The sequence below is a fragment of the Littorina saxatilis genome, linkage group LG11, assembly GCF_037325665.1.
Source record: "Littorina saxatilis isolate snail1 linkage group LG11, US_GU_Lsax_2.0, whole genome shotgun sequence".
In the NCBI taxonomy this organism is placed as follows: domain Eukaryota; kingdom Metazoa; phylum Mollusca; class Gastropoda; order Littorinimorpha; family Littorinidae; genus Littorina; species Littorina saxatilis.
In genome coordinates this window covers 43,663,812-43,686,311 of record NC_090255.1, presented here as the reverse complement: position 1 = coordinate 43,686,311, position 22,500 = coordinate 43,663,812, and the positions used below count along the sequence as shown (strand labels likewise).

The 22,500-nt window shown below is 40.9% G+C and overlaps 1 protein-coding gene across 1 annotated transcript in view; it reads left to right on the top strand.

Annotated features, from left to right (window-relative positions):
- Window positions 1–19,648: 19,648 nt before the first annotated feature.
- The window catches only part of LOC138980544 (uncharacterized), a 47,239-nt gene continuing 44,387 nt past the window's right edge, over window positions 19,649–22,500 (top strand). The window contains exon 1 of the mRNA XM_070353434.1: window positions 19,649–19,744. Within this exon, the coding sequence (XP_070209535.1) occupies window positions 19,666–19,744 (79 nt within the window). The 5' untranslated portion in view covers window positions 19,649–19,665. The remainder of the gene's footprint in view (window positions 19,745–22,500) is intronic.

Here is a 22,500-nt window from a genome sequence, read left to right as displayed (position 1 = left end):
TTTTAATTTTTTTAAATATTTTTTTTTATGCAATTTATATCGCGCACATATTCAAGGCGCAGGGATTTATTTATGCCGTGTGAGATGGAATGTTTTTACACAATACATCACGCATTCACATCGGCCAGCAGATCGCAGCCATTTCGGCGCATATCCTACTTTTCACGGCCTATTATTCCAAGTCACACGGGTATTTTGGTGGACATTTTTATCTATGCCTATACAATTTTGCCAGGAAAGACCCTTTTGTCAATCGTGGGATCTTTAACGTGCACACCCCAATGTAGTGTACACGAAGGGACCTCGGTTTTTCGTCTCATCCGAAAGACTAGCACTTGAACCCACCACCTAGGTTAGGAAAGGGGGGAGAAAATTGCTAACGCCCTGACCCAGGGTCGAACTCGCAACCTCTCGCTTCCGAGCGCAAGTGCGTTACCACTCGGCCACCCAGTCCATGCAGTTGTGCGGTGCGTCGTGTAACCGGTCGGAAAGGCAGATAGTGGCCAGATGACAGAATGAAGGATCTGAGAAGCCGCCGGAATATCACGCCTATAGACCCGCATAGCTGAGATTCGACGGGATTTCTAGAAGCTAGTGCACGGTTATTTTTGTCCGTAGAGTTGGACCATAGTGGTCACAGGGCGGTAGAAACTGAGTAGACCGAGGTCACCAGTAGCAGGAATTAGTAGTAAAATACATTTCCTAGTGAACAGCAATAGACGCTGTGTAATTCTGCGTATGACCAGAATTAAAATATGTCTACAATATCTTAATTACTTAAGAGATAAGGAATATTTAGTAGACAGAGCAGACGGTGATTTAAGTCTGCCGTAGTAGAAACTATAACGTGGTTTTTGTTGACTACACACGAGCCGTGAGTAAATACCTGTAAACTAGATATCGTGTGCCTGTGAGTTCACGGACTTTGTAGTTTTATACCTAAGTGAAGGGTAGAGAGTTTTGTCATTGCAATTGTGTACGAGATTGTCATCTCGAGTTGGGTTTTTTGCCTACAAAACTGTGAGTACTGGATTTTTGAGTACCTAACATTTATGTTCATGATTGTGTGTATTTGTGTGTATGCTGTCATACCTGTATAATACAGTGGAGGGAACTTACATTTGGAGTTGTGTTTGCTTCTGTATGATAGCGTACTAGCGCATTTGCATTCATTAACAATGGTGACCCCAAGTGTGTGCCTTTCATAAGGCCGTAAACGCTAACCTTCTTTTGAAGGAGTCATTAATGAGTTCCTAACTCAAGTGAGTTAAACTTAAAACAATAACTTAAATAGTTTTGCCTTTTGTCCATCGTCATATACGTATGTATTGTGTAAGTTAAGTTTAGATCAGAAGTAGATAGAATTTTTTTCTGTTTTTCTACCTCTCCTGTGTTTCATATTGGGACGGGTTGAAATTTTGCTGTTGTTGTTTTGATTTACCTATTGTTCTAGTTACATTTCATAGTGTTTATTGAAGAAACAAATTGTTGATAAATGTAAAGTGTTTGTGTTTTTTTTTAATTTGTTTTGATTGTTTTGACAAGAAAATAGGTGTAACTAAGTACAGGGACAGTAATTTATTTTGAAAGATCTAGATAACTTGTGAATGTACTGTAATCGTCTTGAGTGTACCCTTCTCCAGCGTTAAGGGGTGCGTCTATAACTTGTACGTGTATTTCGTGACGCACGCGGGCTCAGTGATCTTTTTCTTTCTGGGAGTCTAAAGCGAGTAAATGAGTGCGGTTTGAATGTCATAGCATAGTGCAACTAAGTAGAATAACATTTAAGGAAGAACTTGTCTGAGTGTGAATACGCTTCTTTATCTTTAACCTCTTTGCTACCGTTTCTCCGTACACGGGCACTAAGCCATCTTTAGAACCTTTCTGTTCCCGACACTGTTGTAATAAGATAATAATTATAAGAATTTGGGGGCAGATAGTTGTTGTTGTGTTTATATGTAACCTTGTTCAAACTTGATTGTTTATAAATTGCTTTTGGTTTTGTCTTATTTTGGGCTAAAACCTGAGTCACGCAGACTAGTATTTCCTGTGTGTTGGAGATTTATAAATTTAATTACTATTATATTATAATCTAGCATACCTACTACTTCCGCTTGTGTAGAAATTTTATATTGTATTTATATTATGTGAAGTTGTAAAAATTTTCCCTCTGAATGGTTCCTCAGTTGTGTAAATCTTGAATAGTTTTGGAATTACAGAATTTTTTTTCATAAAATTTAAATTGTTTAATTTATTTTGATCATCAATTTTGTTAAAAAATTTTTTTTTACATTTTGGGTTCAAAATTTGTTTCTTCTTTTTAATTTTTCTATCGGCTTAAGGAAACGTCTTTGCGTTCCCGGATACATCCGTTGTCAGTAACACTTCGCCCGTATTATCACCTAACAGTAAATTGAAATGTTACTGTTATTGAAGAACTTTGAATCATTTCCTTAATTTTCTTTTTCCTTTCCCCCAACTTTCTTGCCTTAGTAGTAAGAGGTAAAGCTCTTCCCTATTGCTTTTTAGATCATTGTTTGATCCTTGCTACCATCGTACCACTCTATTGGAGTTAAAATGTAACTTGGACATTTTACATGTTTGAATAAACTTGATGTTTTTACTTAGTAGTGTGCCTTGATTTAGTCTACACTATTTGGTCACATTTTTAATTACATTTAACCCCATCCCAATCAGTAGCCTAGTGTCCAGTATAGATTGGGTTTAGAACATTTTTGAAATTTAATTTTTCCAGAATTTTTCTTTTCTTATACTGTTATTTTTCAAATAGTCTTGTTTGTTTGTTTTTCAAGGTTTGTTTGTCAGTTTGTCAAATGTCTTGTGAATACTTGTAACCAATTATTACACTAAAATAACTTGATATATTTGCGAACGCCAAGAAGAAGAAGAAGAAGACTTGATATATTGATTGAGTTGTTCAAGAAACAACAATCGATATGATGTCACTGGGATACAGTGAGTTGGTGTGATAGAATCACCAAACTGAACAAATATAATTTGTAGAAAGTTTAACTGAAAGACCCCAGTAAATAGCGGATAGTTATTGAAGGCGTGTTCAGATCACGTCGGTTGTGAGTTCATTTTTTGTTGGAGTAATTTTACAATACTTTTGAACATGGCGAGCGCCTAAAAGGATACCAACTTTGAGGAATACTTGGCCCAGTCTAACAAACTAAATATGACTGGAGAAGCGCAACAGAAATATATTCTGCAGTGCATGGAGAGAGATGAGAGAGTCGTGGTTAGGGAAATGGAAAAGATTAAAGCTGAAGCTGAAGCTAAAGCGAAGGCAGCTGAAGCTGAAGCTAAAGTTAAGGCAGCTGAAGCTGAAGCTAAAGTTAAAGCAGAGGAAGCTAAAGCTAAGGCAGATGAAGCTAAACTTAAGGCAGCTGAAGCTAAAATTAAGGCAGCTGAAGCTGAAGCTAAAGTTAAGGCAGCTGAAGTTGAAGCTAAAGCTAAGGCAGCTGAAGTTGAAGCTAAAGCTAAGGCAGCTGAAGCTGAAACTAAAGCTAAAGAAGTTGAAGCTGATACTGAGAGGAGAGAGAGAGAAGACATTAGAAAGTTTTAACTTTGAATTAAAGAAGTTAGACATTGAAGCGATGGCACGTACGGAAGCAAACGGGAATCGAGAGCGACCTGAACATCGGGACAGAGAGCAAAAGACCCACCCGAGGAACTATCCTAGCCTACCCATGTTCAAGGAAGCTATAGATTCTATGGACTCGTTCCTTTGTAGATTTGAAGCACATGCAGAAGCGTTGAGCTGGCCAAAGAAAGATTGGGGAATCCTTCTTAGCGCAGTTCTAGACGGTCAAGCTTTGAATTTGTTTCATACTCTGAATGCAAAGGGAGGACTACAGTACGAGACCTTGAAGGAATGTTTATTGACAAAGTTTCACTGTAACGCAGAAGGTTTTAGACAGAAGTTCAGGTCTGCGAAACCTGAAGTGGAAGAATCATGTTTGTCATTTGGTACTCGACTGAGACACCTGTTTGATCGTTGGGTACAGCTGAACGGAACGGAAAACACCTTTGAGAGCCTAGCAGAACTAGTGATCCAGGAACAGATGCTGTCTAGTGTAGCGAAAGAGCTAGCCGTGTTCCTACGCGAGAGGAACCCAAAGAAGCTGGCGGAACTTATTGAGTTTGCAGAGAACTATCGCGTGGCACATCCGTCCAAGATACTAGCAGGCAAAGGTGACAACGTAGCTGCATTCAGCGCACCTCAGAACAGAGGAGGTCATACGAACATAGTCGGTCAGAGGGGTGGCAAAGGCGGTTCTCATTCCAGACAGACAAATCGAGAGGACTATCAAGCTTTTTCACAACAAGCGGAGATAGACAAGACCAAGAAAGACGCTCACATCACATGCTACAGCTAGGTGTGGAATAGTGAATGAATGCAAATTTGAAATAAATGTATTGTTGCGTTATAGTGTAGAATGTATATGTATTTGATGGTTAAATAGAATGTTTCTATTCATAGTTATATATAAAGCACGGAGAAGATGGCTTACTGAGGTTCGCGCTATATAAGATGTCATCATTATTATTATTATCATTATTATTATTATTATCATTATTATTATGTACACCCGGACCCTTTCTTCGCCTTCGGTCCGACCGCTATCACATGCGTCTTCTTCTTCCTCTTCGTTCATGGGCTGAAACTCTCACGTTCACTCTTGAATTTGCACGAGTGGGGTTTCACGCACATGACCGTTTTTACCCCGCCATTCAGGCAGCCATACGCCACTCTCGGGGGAAGCTCGCTGCGTATTTTTGTGTTTTTATATAACCCATCGCACTCTGACATGGATTACAGGATCTTTTCCGTGCGCATTTGGGCTTTTGCTTGTGTGTACACACGAAGGGAGATTAGGCACTAGCAGGTCTGCACATAATCACATGCTTCAAAACTCAAAGAAGCTCATGTGCAACTCGACAATCATGAGCGGTCTTCTCTTGCTTGTGTCCATGTCATGCTGTTAATGGTGATGATATGATAATGGTGATGATACAGTCATGACCATAATAAAATGCGTAAGGTAGAAGACAGCCTGTCTTTGAAATGCACGATGGAAAATAAATGAATAGGACTTTAGCAATACGCCTCTGCAAATACAAACAATAGTAAATTATAAATATATGTCAAATTCTAAGTGCACAAAATTGTCAGTAAATAGACCTACAGCATTTATACGATGAACATCGGGAACAATTACAATCAACAAGATATAATGATGTGAAGAACAGATTTGTTTAAACTTTGAAGTGGTGTGTGTGTGTGTGTGTGTGTGTGTGTGTGTGTGTGCGTGTGTGTGGGTGTGTGTGTGTGTGTGTGTGTGTGTGTGTGTGTGTGTGTGTGTGCGTGCGTGCGTGCGTGCGTGCGTGCGTGCGTGCGTGCGTGTGTGTGTGTGTGTGTGTGTGTGTGTGTGTGTGTGTGTGATCATATTCACAAATCACACCTGTGATACGCACAATAGGCACTCGAAGCAGAATTTTCATCACGAATGGACACAGAAAATTAAATCGAAATGTTTAATCCTGGACTTTTTTTTTTCTCGACCTTTTTAGATCCTCGACCTTTTGTCCCGTAGACGTTTTGCTGTTGACCTTTTGTAACCCTCGACCTTTTGTCGCACTCGACCTTTTGACTCTTGACCAAATGTCCTCGACCTTTTGTGCCTCGACCTTTTGACCCTCGACCTTTTGGTTCTCACCCGTTCCTCTGCCTTTGTTGCAATATTTATTTTTGCAAAATACAAGCAGCATAAAGTAGCTTTCGAATGCTTAATTTCAACCTCCGCCTTTAAAACCGCTTTAAAAACCCATTCTGATGGGGCGGGGACGTAGCTCAGTTTGTAGCGCGCTGGCTTTGTTGCCAGTTGGTCGCTATCAGCGTGGGTTCGATCCCCACGTTTGGCGAGAGATTTATTTCTCGGAGTCAACTTTTGTTCGAACACCCCCGTGTGCACACATGCGCACGAAAACGAAGATCCCACGTTCACAGCGAAAGTCTCAGGGCTTGGAAAACACGAAGACACGCATGCATCATCTCTCGTCTCTGATTATTACGATCGTATTTCGATACTTTGACGAGACAAACCCAATGCTGGTGTGTCGAAGAAGACAGCCACAGCGGGCTTGTTCGAATCAAAGTAACACACCATATCTTCAGCGTATTACCAATACCTGTCCCAATATAGATCAGTTGGTCTAAGAGGACGTTAAACCATTGAGTAAGGACGGTACTAGCCATAGACTCTAACCAATCCTGTTTATCTATTGTGTGAAATTCCACACGCTGCCAGCCTTACCGGGACTGTTGAGAACCGTGACTCACTGAGAATGGCAGCATTGTGCTTCCTACTAAAGCCCTTGTAACATACACGTTTTTCTATTAGTTTCGCTCTGCTTACTTTGTCCGGTTGATTCTGTTTCTACTTGTCGATTGTTGAATTACAGATACAAGTGGCAAGCTTTTGCCAGTTATCAGGTGTTCTGTTGGTAAACGTTTGCTTACTTTGTGTTCGATTTACTCGACATCAAACTGCATCACACTTGCATTATACCGTTTACGTAATTTACCACCATTTTCCATTCGTGTATGAGGGTTACTCTCCGGAGCTGTGTAGCATTTTGTGAAAAGCGTTTTAAGTCCTTTAAAAGAATATAACCTATATTAAATGGCAACTTCAATGTATTCTCTTTACTTTTTCAGTAATACTCCAGTAAGATACGATGATACAGACATACAACAAAAATCAAAGTATATATCAATGTCTTTTTTATATAATCATCAGTGTTAAAATCCATATCACAACTTATGGTTTCCATGTTACGAAGTTGACTTACTTTAAAGCCTTTGCAATTTACTGAAAGTAGACATGCGGAAAAAGCAGTTCTAACCTTATGGAACACACTTGCAATAGCATTTAACAGAATTAAATGACACAGTTTGTTTGAATGGCCAATTAGCTTGCGTAAACCACACACCAGATTTCGTGGTTTACTTTACCTATGAGCTATCATGGACCCGTGACACACACTTTCCTTTTTCTTGGTCACAATTTCGTCGTCAGTTTGTGATGTCAATGCGACTCGCTGTATCTGCAAGACCTCTTGCGCACCTCTGAATCTAAAATAAAAAAGCAACAAACGACTGGGATTCACACGCACTAATCGGCGGCGGTTGGCTTCAAAGAAGCAAGTGATATGCAGACAATTCGTCTTCTTGGGAAAACGACCTTTCGTGACGTGCTTCCAGGCTCCTTTTTTTGTCAAATTTCAAAACTTCGAATTGTACTGATCTTGCCCTGATGAGAAAAAAATCTTTTATGATTTAAAAATGTTTGTTTTACAAGCTGCCAACTTATTATTTAGATTTTAAAAGTTAGCTCTAGCGCCAAAACATTGTGGTACTAGACAATCCGGCTGGCCATGCAAAAATAAATTCTTTGAAAAATGCTTGCTCTTAGCGGAGAACACCTACCATGTTCTCAAGCGTTTAGTGTTTAAACGAAAGGGTGTTTGTACTGTGTGTAAAAGCCTGACAGTGTCTGTGACCAGAAACTGATGGTTTACGTGAAGATGAGTGGGCCTTTAATCTGCAGGCCAAGAATATAATGGAACCAGTTCTTATTAATGATATCTTAGCTTTTTGTCAGGTTAAAATGTCTCAGTTAAAAGAAATGTCAATTTCGTAACATGGTTTCAACTGGTTCACAGCTCTAGAGAATAACCCACCGGGTGGTATCGCTAGCGCCACGTGTCATTTGTGCTACGTGTCATGTGTCCTACGTGTCATTTGTGCTACGTGCCGCTATCGCTACGTTGATTAGTGCTACAAATCATTTGTCTATGAGTCGCTATCATTCGTTCATTATCACTACGTGTCGACAGCACTACATCTTTTAGCGCTACGTGTCATTATCGCTACGTGTCAATACAACTACTTACTGACGACTCTCTCTTTCTCATTTTTTCTCTCTCTCTCACTCCTGGTTTGTGTGTGTACATATGTATGTCTTTGTGTGTGTGTGTGCGTGTGTGTGTGTCTGTTTCAGTGTGTGTCTGTGTCTGTGTGTGTCTGTGTGTGTGTGTGTGTGTGTGTGTGTGTGACTCTCTATCTCTCTCTCTCTTCCTCACTCGCTCGTTCACTCACTCTCTCTCTCTCTCTGCCTCTCTCTGTCTCTGTCTCTCTCTCTCTCGCTCTCTCTCTCTGTGGCCTTAATATAATAAACCATTCGGAGTTCTGAGTTATCTCTCTCTGTCTCTCTCTCTCTCTCTCTCTCTCTCTCTCTCTCTCTCTCTCTCTTTCACTCTCTCCCTATCTCTCTCTCTCTCTCTCTCTCTATCTCTCTCTCTCTCTCTCTTATGTTATGTTCGTTTGTATGTATGTTTGTGTGTGTTTGTTTAGTCTGTTAATCGTTTGTTTGTTCTGTTGTTTGCTTTGTATTACTTCTTTGATTCATATTCTAACATTTTTTAAACGTAGGCTATTATCATTAGATGAAACCCTCCCATGGGCGAGGGCTGGATGTAAAAAACACCTGTTTGCTTATGCCATTACCCTCGTTAATAAAGAATGTGTCTTTGTCTTGTCTTGTGTTCTGTCTCTCTCTCTCTCTCTCTCTCTCTCTCTCTCTCTCTCTCTCTCTCTCTCTCTCTCTCTCTTGCCCCCCCAGGGGAGTCCTGTGTCGCCTCATTGGTTCTGTCTCTCTCTCTCTCTCACACCCCTTGCCCCCCCAGGGGAGTCCTGTGTCGCCTCATTGGGTGTATAACGGTGCAACACCGTTTTTTCGGCAACACTACCCCCACCCGGGTAGCGTACATGTAATGACTGCAGCTACACTTGTGTAACGTACTAAACAATCATGAGTCCATATGCTTGCTGGGAGAGATGAATGTATGTATGTATGTATGTATGTATGTATGTATGTATGTATGTATGTATGTATGTATGTATGTATGTATGTATGTATGTATGTATGTATGTACTAGAGGAATACCCGGCTTCGCCGGGGTGAATCGCGAGACAGAGACAGACAGCGTGGCGGTTCATCACAATCACCTCTGCAAGCGAAGTCCTGTCACACGGGATTGAGAATTTTAGAGCTTATTTCTTAGCCCTATATTTTCTGTTGTGGCTTCTCAAATGCCAGAACATACAGACAGACAAAAGCCGCTAGACCCCATCACAAACAGAACTCTACAATCAACAGGTTTTTTCCCACACACACACACAAACACACACACAGAGAAGCCGTATATATATAATATGTATATCTATATCTATAAATATATAGAGATAGGTGAGTGTATTTTTTGCGTGGCTATAAATTGATTCGACCTTTTCACTTTGACAGTACGAACAACTTACGGGTGCAAGGGAAGCGTTCTGGACAGCGCAGTGACATTCTAAAAATAGTACCTCAGAAACGGGAATTTGGGGTGAACGGTGCGACAGAGACAGACAGCGTGGCGGTTCACCACAATCACCTTTGAAAGGCGAAGTCCTGTCAAACGGGATTGAGAATTTTAGAGCTTATTTCTTAGCCCTATATTATCTGCTGTGGCTTCTCACATGCCAGAACATACAGACAGACAAAAGCCGCTAGACCCCATCACAAACAGAACTCTATAATACATAGGTTTTTGCCTACACACACACACAAACACACACACACACAGAGAAGCCGTATATATATATGCATATCTGTATCTATAAATATATAGAGATAGGTGAGAGTGTATTTTTCGCGTGGCTATAAATTGATTCGACCTTTTCACTTTGACAGTAAGAACAACTTACGGGTGCAAGGGAAGCGTTGTGGACAGCGCAGTGGACAGCGCAGTGACATTCTAAAAATAGTAATAGTAACTTAGAACTGAACGGGAAAGCCACACGAAGGAAGGGAGATAAACGCCAAACACTGGAGAAGATAAGGAAGAGTTACTTATAATGGTGAAATGAACGCAAAAACAAAAATGAGTTCAGCGCTGCGCGCTGAGAGCCCGTGTTGAAATATCTCATCGATGATATTGTGTCCGGGGTGTAGCTGAATACGGTGTCCAAATTTGAAAAAGATCCACCGAGAACTTTGGCGTTGTGATGTGGTGTAGCGGCTATGGTGTGTCGGTATGGGGGCCCGGGTAAGCTGAGGTGGAACCAAAATAGCTGAGGTGGAACCAAAATCGGTTCCGCGCTGCGCGCTGAGAGCACTTGTTGAAATATCTCATCGATGAGGTTGTGTCCGGGGTCTCTCTGAATAAGCCCACCAAATTTGAAGCAGATCCATCGAGAACCTTGGCCGCGCATCGCGCACAGACACACAGACAGACAGACAGACAGACACTAGTCGTATATATATATAGATGTATGTTTGTATGTATGTATGTATGTATGCATGCATGCATGCATGCATGCATGCATGCATGCATGCATGCATGCATGCATGCATGTATGTATGTATGTATGTATGTATGTATGTATGTATGTATGTATGTATGTATGTATGTATGTATGTATGTATGCATGCATGCATGCATGCATGCATGCATGTATGTATGTATGTATGTATGTATGTATGTATGTGTGTGTATGTGTGTGTGTGTGTGGGTATGTGTGTGTGTGGGTATGTGTGTATGTATGTATGTATGTATGTATGTATGTATGTATGTATGTATGTATGTATGTATGTATGCGTGTGTGTGTGTGTGTGTGTGTGTGTGTGTGTGTGTGTGTGTGTGTGTGTGTATGTATGTATGTGCGCATATGTGCAGGTATGAAAATTACTCTTACGCGTGCATACCCGTGCATACGTACGTATGTGTGTGTGGGGGGGGGGAGTGCGTTCGTTTGCGTGAGAGACAGAGAGAGAGAGAGAGACTCAAGCAGGAAACAGGAGTCCTACGTTTGCCCTACGTACGTCCACTTCCTAGGCGGAACATAATTATGTAGAAACTATGTAACAACTTAACTAGCATTGAACTCAATGCTCATGGCCACTTGACTCATGGAGATTTCTCGTGAACAATATAGTTATCTGTGCATTCTCCTGCAAAGGGTAAGATTCCCTCAGCTCAGGAGGGCAAGTGTGTAGATCGTGCACTAATTTGTTATTTGTGCGCCCGTTCGTGTCCTCGACCCAGGAGGGCGAGTGTCTAAATCGTTCACTACCTTAATATTTTGTGCGCCCGTTCGAGTTCCTGAACTCAAAAGGGCAAGTGAGTTACCGTGACGATTCTGTGTGTCTAAACTTATCACTATCGTGATATTGTGCACAGGTTCGTGTTCTATGGTAACTGGAGTTGTGAACCTACGTTTAAAACCCCTTTTGTTTTTGCTTCGTAGCAAAACCCGTGAGAAGAGAAAAGGTGGACTGTGTCTTTAAGGATAGATCTTCAACTGTGTACCAGCCCTGCATTGTGTGTGAGCATAATCGCGCTGCCTTCATCGTATTGAGGAATCTTCAAACTAACTTTGTTAACTGTGTTCTACAGCTAAATTCGTGACCTGACTTGGACGTGCTCGCTTCTTATACGTGCCTCAGGTCGGTCACGCTATAGTGACGGCATTGTATGTGTCGTGCCCTGAAGCCATTGGCTTATTTTCATCCGCAAAGAAAGCGGCTGGTCTCCTTAATTTCTGTGAACGTTTTGTTCATCTTGCATTTAAGCTTATATTATCTAGTATCCCATTGTTTGTTGTGGGATTTGCTTTACCTTTTGTTCGGTCACCCTTCATTTTTAAGCAACAATTTGTTTCTTTATTTTTGATTGCATACCTTTGTGTGCTGCTATCTCATCCTGTATCATCCTGTTCTAAATAGCAACTATAATTCGTGTTGTGGGAATCTTGACATTTACTTGGAGAAATCCTTGTGCGTTTATGATATACTAGAACTGTTGTTTTGACTGCTCCGGATACTCATATTTCCGGATTTTCCTTGCTTTATTATCTACTGCTGTTTGTTACAATATTGCACTTCGTCCTAATGTCAACAACATCAAACTACTGTTCTCCGTATAGGGCATGTAAATATTTATCATTTAGTCAACAAAGTACACGATGTCTGTGTATTGCTAAACCAGCAACCAGAGCTGGTACAGCTCTTCGGTGTAAGTGAAACGCGTCTAGATTCGCGTATCTCAGACAGCTTTGTTATTATTCCGAATTATTCGGTTTTACGACGGGACAATGCACGAGTAGGCCAAACAGGCATCGCTGTTTATGTTCATCAGTCCATTGCTGGGATTGTCAAACGTAGAACTGATCTTGAAGATGAAAATGTTGAATGTATGTGGTTGGAACTAAAACATGACAAATCCTCTCCCTTGCTTATTGGCTATGTGTATCGTAACCCTGCTGAAACGTCAAGGTGGATTGATGATTTTGTTTCTATGATGGACAGAGTGAAGGCTCGTGACGAGAATGTTGTATTGCTTGGCGATTTTAACATTAACCAACTCAGGCCTCAAACAACGTGGTGCTCAACCACTGCTCTGTTTGGTCTTCATCAGCTGGTTAAAACCCCTACAAGAGAAACAAATACTTCATCAACCCTGATTGATCATATTTACACTGATAGTAAGAATATCGTTGCAAATGCGCAAGTAGTGCATTCCAGTTTTAGTGACCATCATTCTGTTTTTTGCTCGATTTCTCTTAGATTGCCAAAATCATGTCATAAAGGCCACACAACAATCGAATACAGAAGTTTCAAGTATTTTGATGAATCTGCCTTTTTCTTTGACCTTAACCAAGCCCCATTTTATAGCGTATTCAATTGCAGTGACGCAGAGGGCGCTTGCAATATTTTTCACCATATTTTGTGTTCAATAATTGATAAACACGCACCACTACGTCAGCATAGAGTGAAACATCCCCAGCTCCCCCCTTGGTTAACCTCAGACATTATCGAGGCTATGGCGATGCGTGATTATTTTAAAGAGCGCAACATGAAAACAGAGTATAAACTGCAAAAAAATAAAGTTTTAGACACAGTGAGACAAGCAAAGGCAGAATATTTTAATAAACTGATTTCTGAAAAAAGGGATACAGCTACAATCTGGCGAGCAGTGAATGAAATTCTTGATAAATCTAGGAAGGGATCAACCAATACTCATTCACAAATATCTCCAAATGATTTTAACAAACACTTCATTTCGCTAGCAGACAACCTAAAAATCTTGTCTCAATCACAATGATTCCCTTGATACGGATGATTGTTTTGAAAAATTAAAAACATTCTGTGGACAAAAGTTGACTCAAACTGACACGTTTTCTATTCCTCCAATCTCAGTGCACGAAGTAGGAAAACTGGTAGAACAAATGGCGAATAAGAAGTCAATGGGTCCAGACAAGATTCCAGTCAAGTTGCTAAAACTTGCTTTACCTTACATTGTCGATTCCCTAACTTATGTTTATAACCTAAGCATACAACAAAACGTGTTCCCTTCTATTTTAAAGTGTGCAAAAGTATTACCCCTTCCAAAAAATAAGGATCTTACAGACCCAAACAACTTTAGACCTATTTCCCTCTTACCTGTTCTATCTAAACCCTTAGAAAAGCACATACAAAAACACCTACTGGCATATATGGAACAAATGAATCTGTTTCATCCTTTTCAGTCTGGATTCCGCTCTAAGCATTCCTGCCACACCGCCTTAAGCTCTTTATGCGAGACTTGGCTGTCAGCAATAAACAAAGCAGACATAACGGGAGCGTTGTTTTTGGACTTTAAGAAAGCCTTTGACCTAGTAGATCACTCACTTCTACTAAAGAAATTAAAATGCTATTTAAAAGACGACTCAGCCTGTGCCTTTTTTGAATCGTATCTTTCAAAACGGAAACAGTATGTATCCATTAACTGTAAAACTTCGTCAAATGAGTTTGTCAGAAGTGGTGTCCCTCAAGGGTCTGTATTAGGACCTATCTTGTTCTGTATTTATATAAATGATTTACCCCTTCATGTGTCCGATGAAAAAGTTAGATGTGAGTTCTTCGCCGATGACTCTTCTGTTCACACCAGTCAAAAATCTTTGGAATCCGTCAACTCTTCTCTTCAAACAAGTGTGGATGAAATCACTGAGTGGTGCGTTTCTAATGCAATGATCATTCATCCGATTAAAACAAAGAGTATGGTGATAACCACGAGACAAAAACACCAATTAAGTCCTTTACAATTACAACTGTCAGTTGGTTCAACTCAAGTGCAGCAAGTTAGGGAACATAGATTATTGGGTGTTACCATTCATCAAGATTTGAAATGGCAAACTCATTTGAGTAATATTTGCAAACTAGTATCAAAAAATTTGTACCTGTTATCAAAATTAAGGCATTACGCTGATTCTGCAGCACTCAAAATGTTCTATTACGCCCACATAATGCCTCATATAAACTTCGCATCGACACTTTGGGATAACTGCAGTGATGTTCATTTAAAAAGACTCAATTCCCTGCATCGCCGAGCTGCAAAACTTATTCTGCATGATTTGAATAGGTCCACGGATGATAAACTAAAGCTCTTGAATTTCCTCCCCTTGAAAGATCAGTTGACGTTAAACAAGGCTGTGTTCATGTATAAAATTCTAAATGACGACTGTCCTAAATATTTGCAATCACATTTCAAACATGCCACAAAAAGATATGGGTCCCAAAAAATCATCCCTCCCATACCTCGCATAGACCTCTACAAATCGAGTTTAGCCTTCTCGGGAGCGTTTCTCTGGAACTCCTTACCCCAACAGATAAGAAATGCAACTTCAGTGAAAATGTTTAAGAGACAGTCACGTTCACACATCATTCGTGAATGAAATGTCTTGTTCGATTGTTATTTTGTTAAACATTTTGTACTAATGTTAACGGATGTGTAGCTGATCGGAGCAACTTATTCCCAAATGAAAGGTATAACTATGTCAATGTAATTTTGTAATTTTTTGAGTTCTCCTTATGTAATTCCTTAAATGCACATTGTGTTGCATTCTGTACAATGTATTTCTGTATTTTATATGATTGAATTTATATTTGTAATGTGCGTCTGTCTTTATGTGTTGTATAAAGGACAGGTTGGAAGAATAGGCTTTGCCTAAAACCTTTATCCTTTTGTAATAAAGTTCTGAGTCTGAGTCTGAGTCTGAGTCTGAGTCTCTCTCTCTCTCTCTCTCTCTCTCTCTCTCTCTCTCTCTCTCTCTCTCTCTCTCTCTCTCTCTCTCTCTCTCTCTCTCTCTCTCTCTCTCTCTCTCTCTCTCGCTCTCTCTGAAGGAATATTTTGTTGTTCCTTTCACTTTGCCAGAGATTTGTAATTTTCGGAAGAAAGTCTCTGCATGATTTTCAGTTGTTTCTTTCGGATTTTGATCTTTTCAGAAAAAAGGGCTTTGTTTTTGACAAATTGAAAGACAGTGTTATTGCATATATTTTTAAATAAAAATATTGACACAAGGTATAACCGAGGATATTGAAACCTTTTCTTCTCTCCCAAATTCTTTTTATGAAATGAGAGGGGGAGAGAGAGAGAGAGATAGAGGGGGGGATTGACAGACAGACAGACAGAGAAAGAGCGAGAAAGCGGAAGAGAGAGACAGTTAACGGAGAGAGAGAGAGAGGGATGGAGGGTGCTTTTTGGCTCACCACGAAGTGTAGCCTATGCGATGCTAACTTTTGTCTGTCTGTGCGTGCGTGCGTGCGTATGTATGTATGTATGTATGTCTGTGGTAGAAACTTTAACATTTGAAGACGTCATATTACATTGACGTCACATTATGACGTACGAGGGTTAGACGTCACGCGATGGAATTACTGAAAGTCTCGGTGATTGTTATTTTGAGCGGGCCGAGACTATCTATGGTCCATGTAAGTAGGCTACATGCAGACAGACAGATCTAGATCTAGTGTCTCGCTTTCTTGCACAGTTTCACCTATGCTCTTTCTCTGTGAGTGTGTGTGTGTGTGTGTGTGTGTGTGTGTGTGTGTGTGTGTGTGTGTGTGTGTGTGTGTGTGTGTGTGTGTGTGTGTGTACTGTGTGTGTGTGTGTGTGTGTGACGGAGTGATTGAGTTAATCAGGGACGTAGCACACCTAATAAAAGTGGTAGGGCGGAAAAAAATGGAAGACAAAATGCTGAGACAGCTAAGGAAATATGGGGCTTACACTACCGCCCCCCCCCTTCCCGTCCCCTTGTAATGGTCTAAAAAAGAAAGAAAACATGATGCGATTTCGTGCCTTCTGAGCTCAGTTCCATCTAATCATCTCAAGTTTCCATCCTCCACCAAACAACGGGCTGGTGAATGTATCAGTGATTATCAATCGACTTACATTTATATCTAAATTCCGATACGTTGAATGTGATGAGCACTTACTTCAAATGACTTTCGTCTTCATTATTGTCTAGTGTGTTAAAAAGCAAGGATTGACAAACTGGTTTACTTCTAAACAAGCAATTTATTGATCCGTCCAGCCATCAACATTGGCAGCCTGAGTGATGACTGAAAAATAGAGGGATTTGTCAGAATATTTTTAGCGCGTTTTCGATCCATCACAACCAGGATGCACACTTGTGTCCATTGTTCAATTCTCTCTCTACATGTTGTTTCATGTGACACTGTTAACCCCACAAGTTACTGTGTTACTCAATTGTTATGGCGTACTTACGGTTGACACACAATCACTCACCCCTCAGTCTGACCCCAGCTTCACACACAGAATATACAAAACATTTCTTACCTCCATTGTTTCTCATGGGAGCAGACGGACGAAGAAGCAATTTTCACTAAATTGGCGCCAATACTTTTATGGCCTGACGGAACTCGTCACGTGTGACGTTCTCGTCAAAATAAGACGTCATCCTATTCCAGCAGTTGACCAAGACTAACACACACACAAAAAAACCCAAAAAAACCGACCTTATGCCATCGCGTGAATACTACGTGGGGTGTTCTGTTGGTAGATCTCTCTCTCTCTCTCTCTCTCTCTCTCTCTCTCTCTCTCTCTCTCTCTCTCTCTCTCTCTCTCTCTCTCTATCTCTCTCTCTCTCTCTTCTCTCTCTCTCTCTCTCTCTCTCTCTCTCTCTCTCTTTTTTTTTTTTACGGAAAAAGTGGTCGGGCGGTCGCCCTACATGCCCTACCGGGTGCTACGTCCCTGAGTTTGTGTTACTGTTTGTCGATTTCTTACGTGAGCCTTGAAGGCTTCGCCTCTTGTTATGTTATGGTTCGTTGGTTTTAGTTCTTAATGCACTGTTTTTGACAATAGTTTTCATTCGCTAAAAGGCAAATTCAATTACTGCTCTCTCTCTTTCTCTCTCTCTCTCTCTCTCTCTCTCTCTCTCTCTCTATCTCTCTCTCTCTCTCTTCATTACACACACACACACACACACACACACACACGCACACACACATACACACACGCACACGCACAAACGCATACGTACACACGGTATCGTACACACAAACTCACACACAGAAAAACATCCGTGTATGTGTATACGGTATCATGCGAGAGAGAGAGAGAGGGAGAGACGGGGGTGGGGGAAAGAGCGAGCGAGAAAGAAAGAGCAAGAGAAGACAGAAAAACAGATGGAGGGAGAGAGGGGGAGGAGAGCGGGAGAGACAAGGAGAGAGCGATTTTAAAGAGGTACAGAGAAAGAGCGATTGAGAGGTGCAGATAGAGAGAGAGACAGAGAGAGAGACAGAGACAGACAGACATACAGATCCGACAGCCAGCCATGCAGACAATATATATACACACTCACACGCACACACAAAGGGAAGTGTCTGCCGTTTGAACATGTAGTTGTGTTATCGTCACGTAGCGCTATCGACACGTAGCGCTACAGTACTTTGGTTTTTCAAAAATAGTGATATCGACACGTAGTTCTATTGAGACGTAGTGATAATGGCATGTGTGAATTGTGGCAATAGCACTACGTGCCGATAGCACTACTGTTTTTGGCAATTTGTGTCGATAGCACTACAGAAAATAGCGCAAACGATACGTAGCACAAATGACACGTAGCGCTAGCGGGACGCACCGTAACCCACCAATGTGAACTCTCTCGTGAGAATATAGGAACACCGATTATTTAATGTTCTGTTTCGTTTAAGCACAAAGACCAGCATTTGAACTTTAGATTAAAACCGTATTGCTGTAGACAATAAAGACCATAGAACCAGATAGGCCATGTGATAAAATGTCTCTCCTTATCCAAATTCTAGTCATGTGACATGTTGATGCAAAATATCATACATGCACAGCAAAGAGATCAGTGTTATTGTTTCTATTGTAATGTCCCCACAGCCGATTTGACTTTTCCGAGAACGACAGAAAATAGAAGAAAAGCAAACGAGATCTTTTATAAGGTGATGATAAAGTGTTCCAACAATATCGTGGGGACAGTTTATTAACAATTTCTTCACTGACGGTGCCGCAGTGTGAGAAATTGGCCCGCCAGCCTTACAGAAGTTTACCTTGGGCATAAGCATCGCAGGGGCTACACAGTTCGACCTGTGTACGGGACACTTTAAACTGCGCGCATTTGCAAAAAGCGGTCGTTCAAAGAGAAGTCCTTACTTGCCCGATGCTGTCCAGTTACTACCGTTTGCCAGTTGGCACATGTACGCAAGACTAGTTGACCCGAAGGCTTGTGTCACGCCAGACTGTTTAACCCTCGTTAAATTTAAAGGTCGTGTCAATGTTCCGGTCAAACTATATTGATTTTCTAAAATGATTTAGCAGTAAGAGCTTTGAAATTGCACATACTTTGCCAACCTTCCTGAATACAGTTCAGGGCAAAAGAAACGCAACTCATTCACGCCCACTGTGAAATATTAACCAGATAAGGTACACCAAAACGAAAAAGAGATTTGCTGAGGATATTTCACTGGCTGTACGATGAGTGCATAGTTTTTCACCGTTTGTTTAATCGTCATAAAAAACTGTACACATGCGTTTGAGGGCAGATCTTTCTGATGAGGCCGTTTATCGTAAAACCAGTTATATGACTGGAAAGGTCGTTTATTCCCCTAACTTAATCAGAAAACAGATTGAGTTTACATGACGTAGTGTCGATACAGTGGAACGTACAACACAAAATCAAATTCGCAAAATCTAGGTTCCCGCGTTGAAATTGACAACAAATCAGAACTGCTAAAACGAAACATGTTTAGCATGTCCTTAGACAGAACACTCAAATCTGCATCCAAATCAGTCAGTTGTATATACATATCTTGTCTACCAAGGACGCTACGGCATGCTGAGCGGTGTAGGTGTCAATCCTCTCAGAAGGCATAAAAGGCAGTTTTTGAAGCCGTTTTAGCGGTTAATGAGACAAAAAATGATACATTTGAGTAACTCGCCAAAGCAATGCCCTCAAACTTTCGGAGATTTGTGCTAACATGTCGTAAAGTAAATACGGAATTTCAAGTCATTTGAGATATTAGTTCTGTTGTTATGCGACATACCAGAAAGAGTATTCAAGCTAATACGGAGCTAGAGCCTTAGAACAAATTACACTTTTCTAGTATTTCATGACCTAACATAATGTAATTAGCCTTTTGGGGGGTATCTTTCAATTTTGTATTTGGCAGATTCGTCGAGTCGTTTATTGAATTTTACATGCTTTCTTTCCAGATCTGAAAAGGCAACATGAGTCATCCAAAAATGTTTAGTAGGATGCCTCTGGGTCTCTTCATGCCGCTCGCACTGATTCTTCTGTTCTGTCTTGGTACGTATTTAATTGTCACAAGTTAATTATTTCTAACCATACAATGAATGAGGCAATAAGTGCCAAAGTTTCAGTCAGATCCGAGTGCCGGTTTACATTTGCTGGAGATGGGAACGCGCATGAAAAATTATCGATCAACGTCGTTGGTACTGTGTACAGTAGCCGTGGAGACTTTCAGTCCTTGGCCTGTGCTTACTTAGCTGTGGTTAATTTTACCCGGAGCACTGTGCATGCTCGGTGTGATGCGCTTCTGTGACCCGCAGCGAATAATGCACAGGCCAAGGACTGTAAATGCCCACGGCTAGTGTACCCAGCAAACACACAACGTAAATACGACGTTGCGAAAATGACCAGGGAGAGGGGTTGGGTGTACAGGGTGAAAAGGACAGGGCCGAGGACAGATCCTTGTGGGACGCCGAAGCGGACAGGGACAGGTTGAGAAGAGAACGAATCAGTGGTGACAGTCTGAGAGCGGTTCTGGAGGTAGTTCCGGAACCAAGAGCGCGTGTCGTATCACGTGTTAGTGTGTGTGTGTGTGTGTGTGTGTGTGTGTTGTGTATCACATCAGTTTGTGTATGTGTGTTTGTGGGTGGCTGTGTGTGAATGTGTGTGTGTGTGTGCGTGCGTGCGTGTGTGTGTGTGTATGTGTGTGTGTGTGTGTGTGTGTGTGTGTGTGTTTGTGTTCCTCGGCGCGTGACAATATATCAATACAATACAATACAATACAATAACTTTATTAATCTCTAAAAGAGAAATTACATTGCTGAGCGTTTGTGTCCGTAATAATAACATACATAAAACATTCAAAATAAACATTTGTTCTTTGTCCTGAGAAAATATAGCACATTGGTTATCACATAAGAAAGTATATTAAAAATAAATTAACATGCATTCACCATCAACAATGCACAAAAGAAAGTCAGCACCTTGCCGGTTATCACATATTGTCTAAGATTAAGAGAGTAGAATGCAAAACAAGATCAACCAATATCTGCCAATAAGTTGAACAAAAACAGGGTTCAAGTGGGAATTACACCTGAAAAAGCAGGAAGGGAGCAGAATACATGTTATGAAATCCGTTATTTATTGTTTGAAATGTTATAACCTGGGAGAAGTCTCCCTCGCACCCCGTCATTAGTTTCTCTTCACCTACCCTTGAAGCATTCTTGAAGGCATGACTAGACTACCCGATTGCGCCCATTGCACGGCATAAGTAGAGATCGCCGTTCCACCCGGCCGATTCCGCTCTAGACGTCACGCGTCTAGTAATTTTCGAGCCAGCTGCATTGACTCGGCCAAGAATGCAAACTTACTTCAATTAAAGGCATTGTAACTTGTCTAAATTCTTGGAATTTGTGTTTTCAAGCTTACAAAATCACCAAGTAACTGTTAAGTACGTGTACCAAGTTTCAGTTACATGAAAACTCATTCTGTTGAAAAGATTTTGAGAGCCAGTACCCAACAGCCTTTAAATGCACATACTGTACCAAGGACGGTGATCGATAACTTTTTATGCACGTTCCCATCTCCAGCAAAATTAATGTAAACCAGAACTCGGATCTGCCTGAAACTTTGGCACCTATTGCCTCAACCATTGTTTGCGTAGCATGCAAAGTCACGATTTGATTGTTTTAATTAATATGAATATTTACTAAGTTCTTTTGGAAAAGTTACGTGATACGACACGCTTAGTATACACATTCACAAAAAGCAACAAAGATTTAGGTCAGCCTATTGGTCATCACTTCGACGAAGCCCGGACTCTGGTATTGCATTTCAGCTTGGAGGCTTAAAAATTAATTAATGAGTTTGCTAATTAAAGTTGTCATTAAAATCGCATTTTCAGAAACAGATTAAAAAATGATTGCATTGTATTTTTCATCTTCTCCTGAATTCAAAAGTATATAGATATGTCATGTTTACTCTATAAATGTGCTCAGAATGAAAGAAAATAGGTTCAGTAAGTACTACGGAAGCCTACAGAAGCCTGCTTCGCGGAGGCGAGCGTGACCCGTCTCGGTTTTCGGTAAGGTTAGCCGAGACTATCTGAATGTAGTCTCGGCGATGACTGGTTTGTGGTGTTGATCCTGACTAAATATTTTCCCCGAGTACGCTAGTACTTGGGCTCAACAGACTTTGATTGTGTGTGTGTCTGTCTCGACTTAGCTTATTGCTGGGAAACTACTGGGCGCAGTTCGTTCAAAAGTTGATACACTAACTTGATAATAGGTCCGATTGATCGTATTAAAACTTCATAATATTACCTGGGACCTAATGCGAAATAAACCACAAAAACGACTTGGCGGTGGGAGGAATTCACACGGAGGAACAGGCAGCCAGGCAGCCCGATAGAACAGCCAGCCAACGACCAGGCTTTGCGCGTTGTGTGTTTGAATAATTATATTTTTTTGTGTACCCCATTTTCTACCAAGCGTTGGTTGCTCGGTCGCGACTGCGGTGGTTTAGAGGTCGCGATTTTGTGTTTTGATTCTGTTCATATTAATTTGTATTTTTTTCTTATGGTTTCCTTTGTTTACATATGTTTCAGTCTTTTACCTTCACTTTACATTAAAGAATTTGGTAAAACTACCTGGGGCGTGATAAATGCAAGAATCCGCGAGCCAGGACAGTAAAAGAACTTCGTGGGCCACCAGTTCACCAGTTATGAAGAGGGTCGGCAGTATATTTTTCACTGTGATCAAATAAAAGAGAAAGGCCAGTCACCACGCACATCCTCGGCTCGCATGCAATGTATT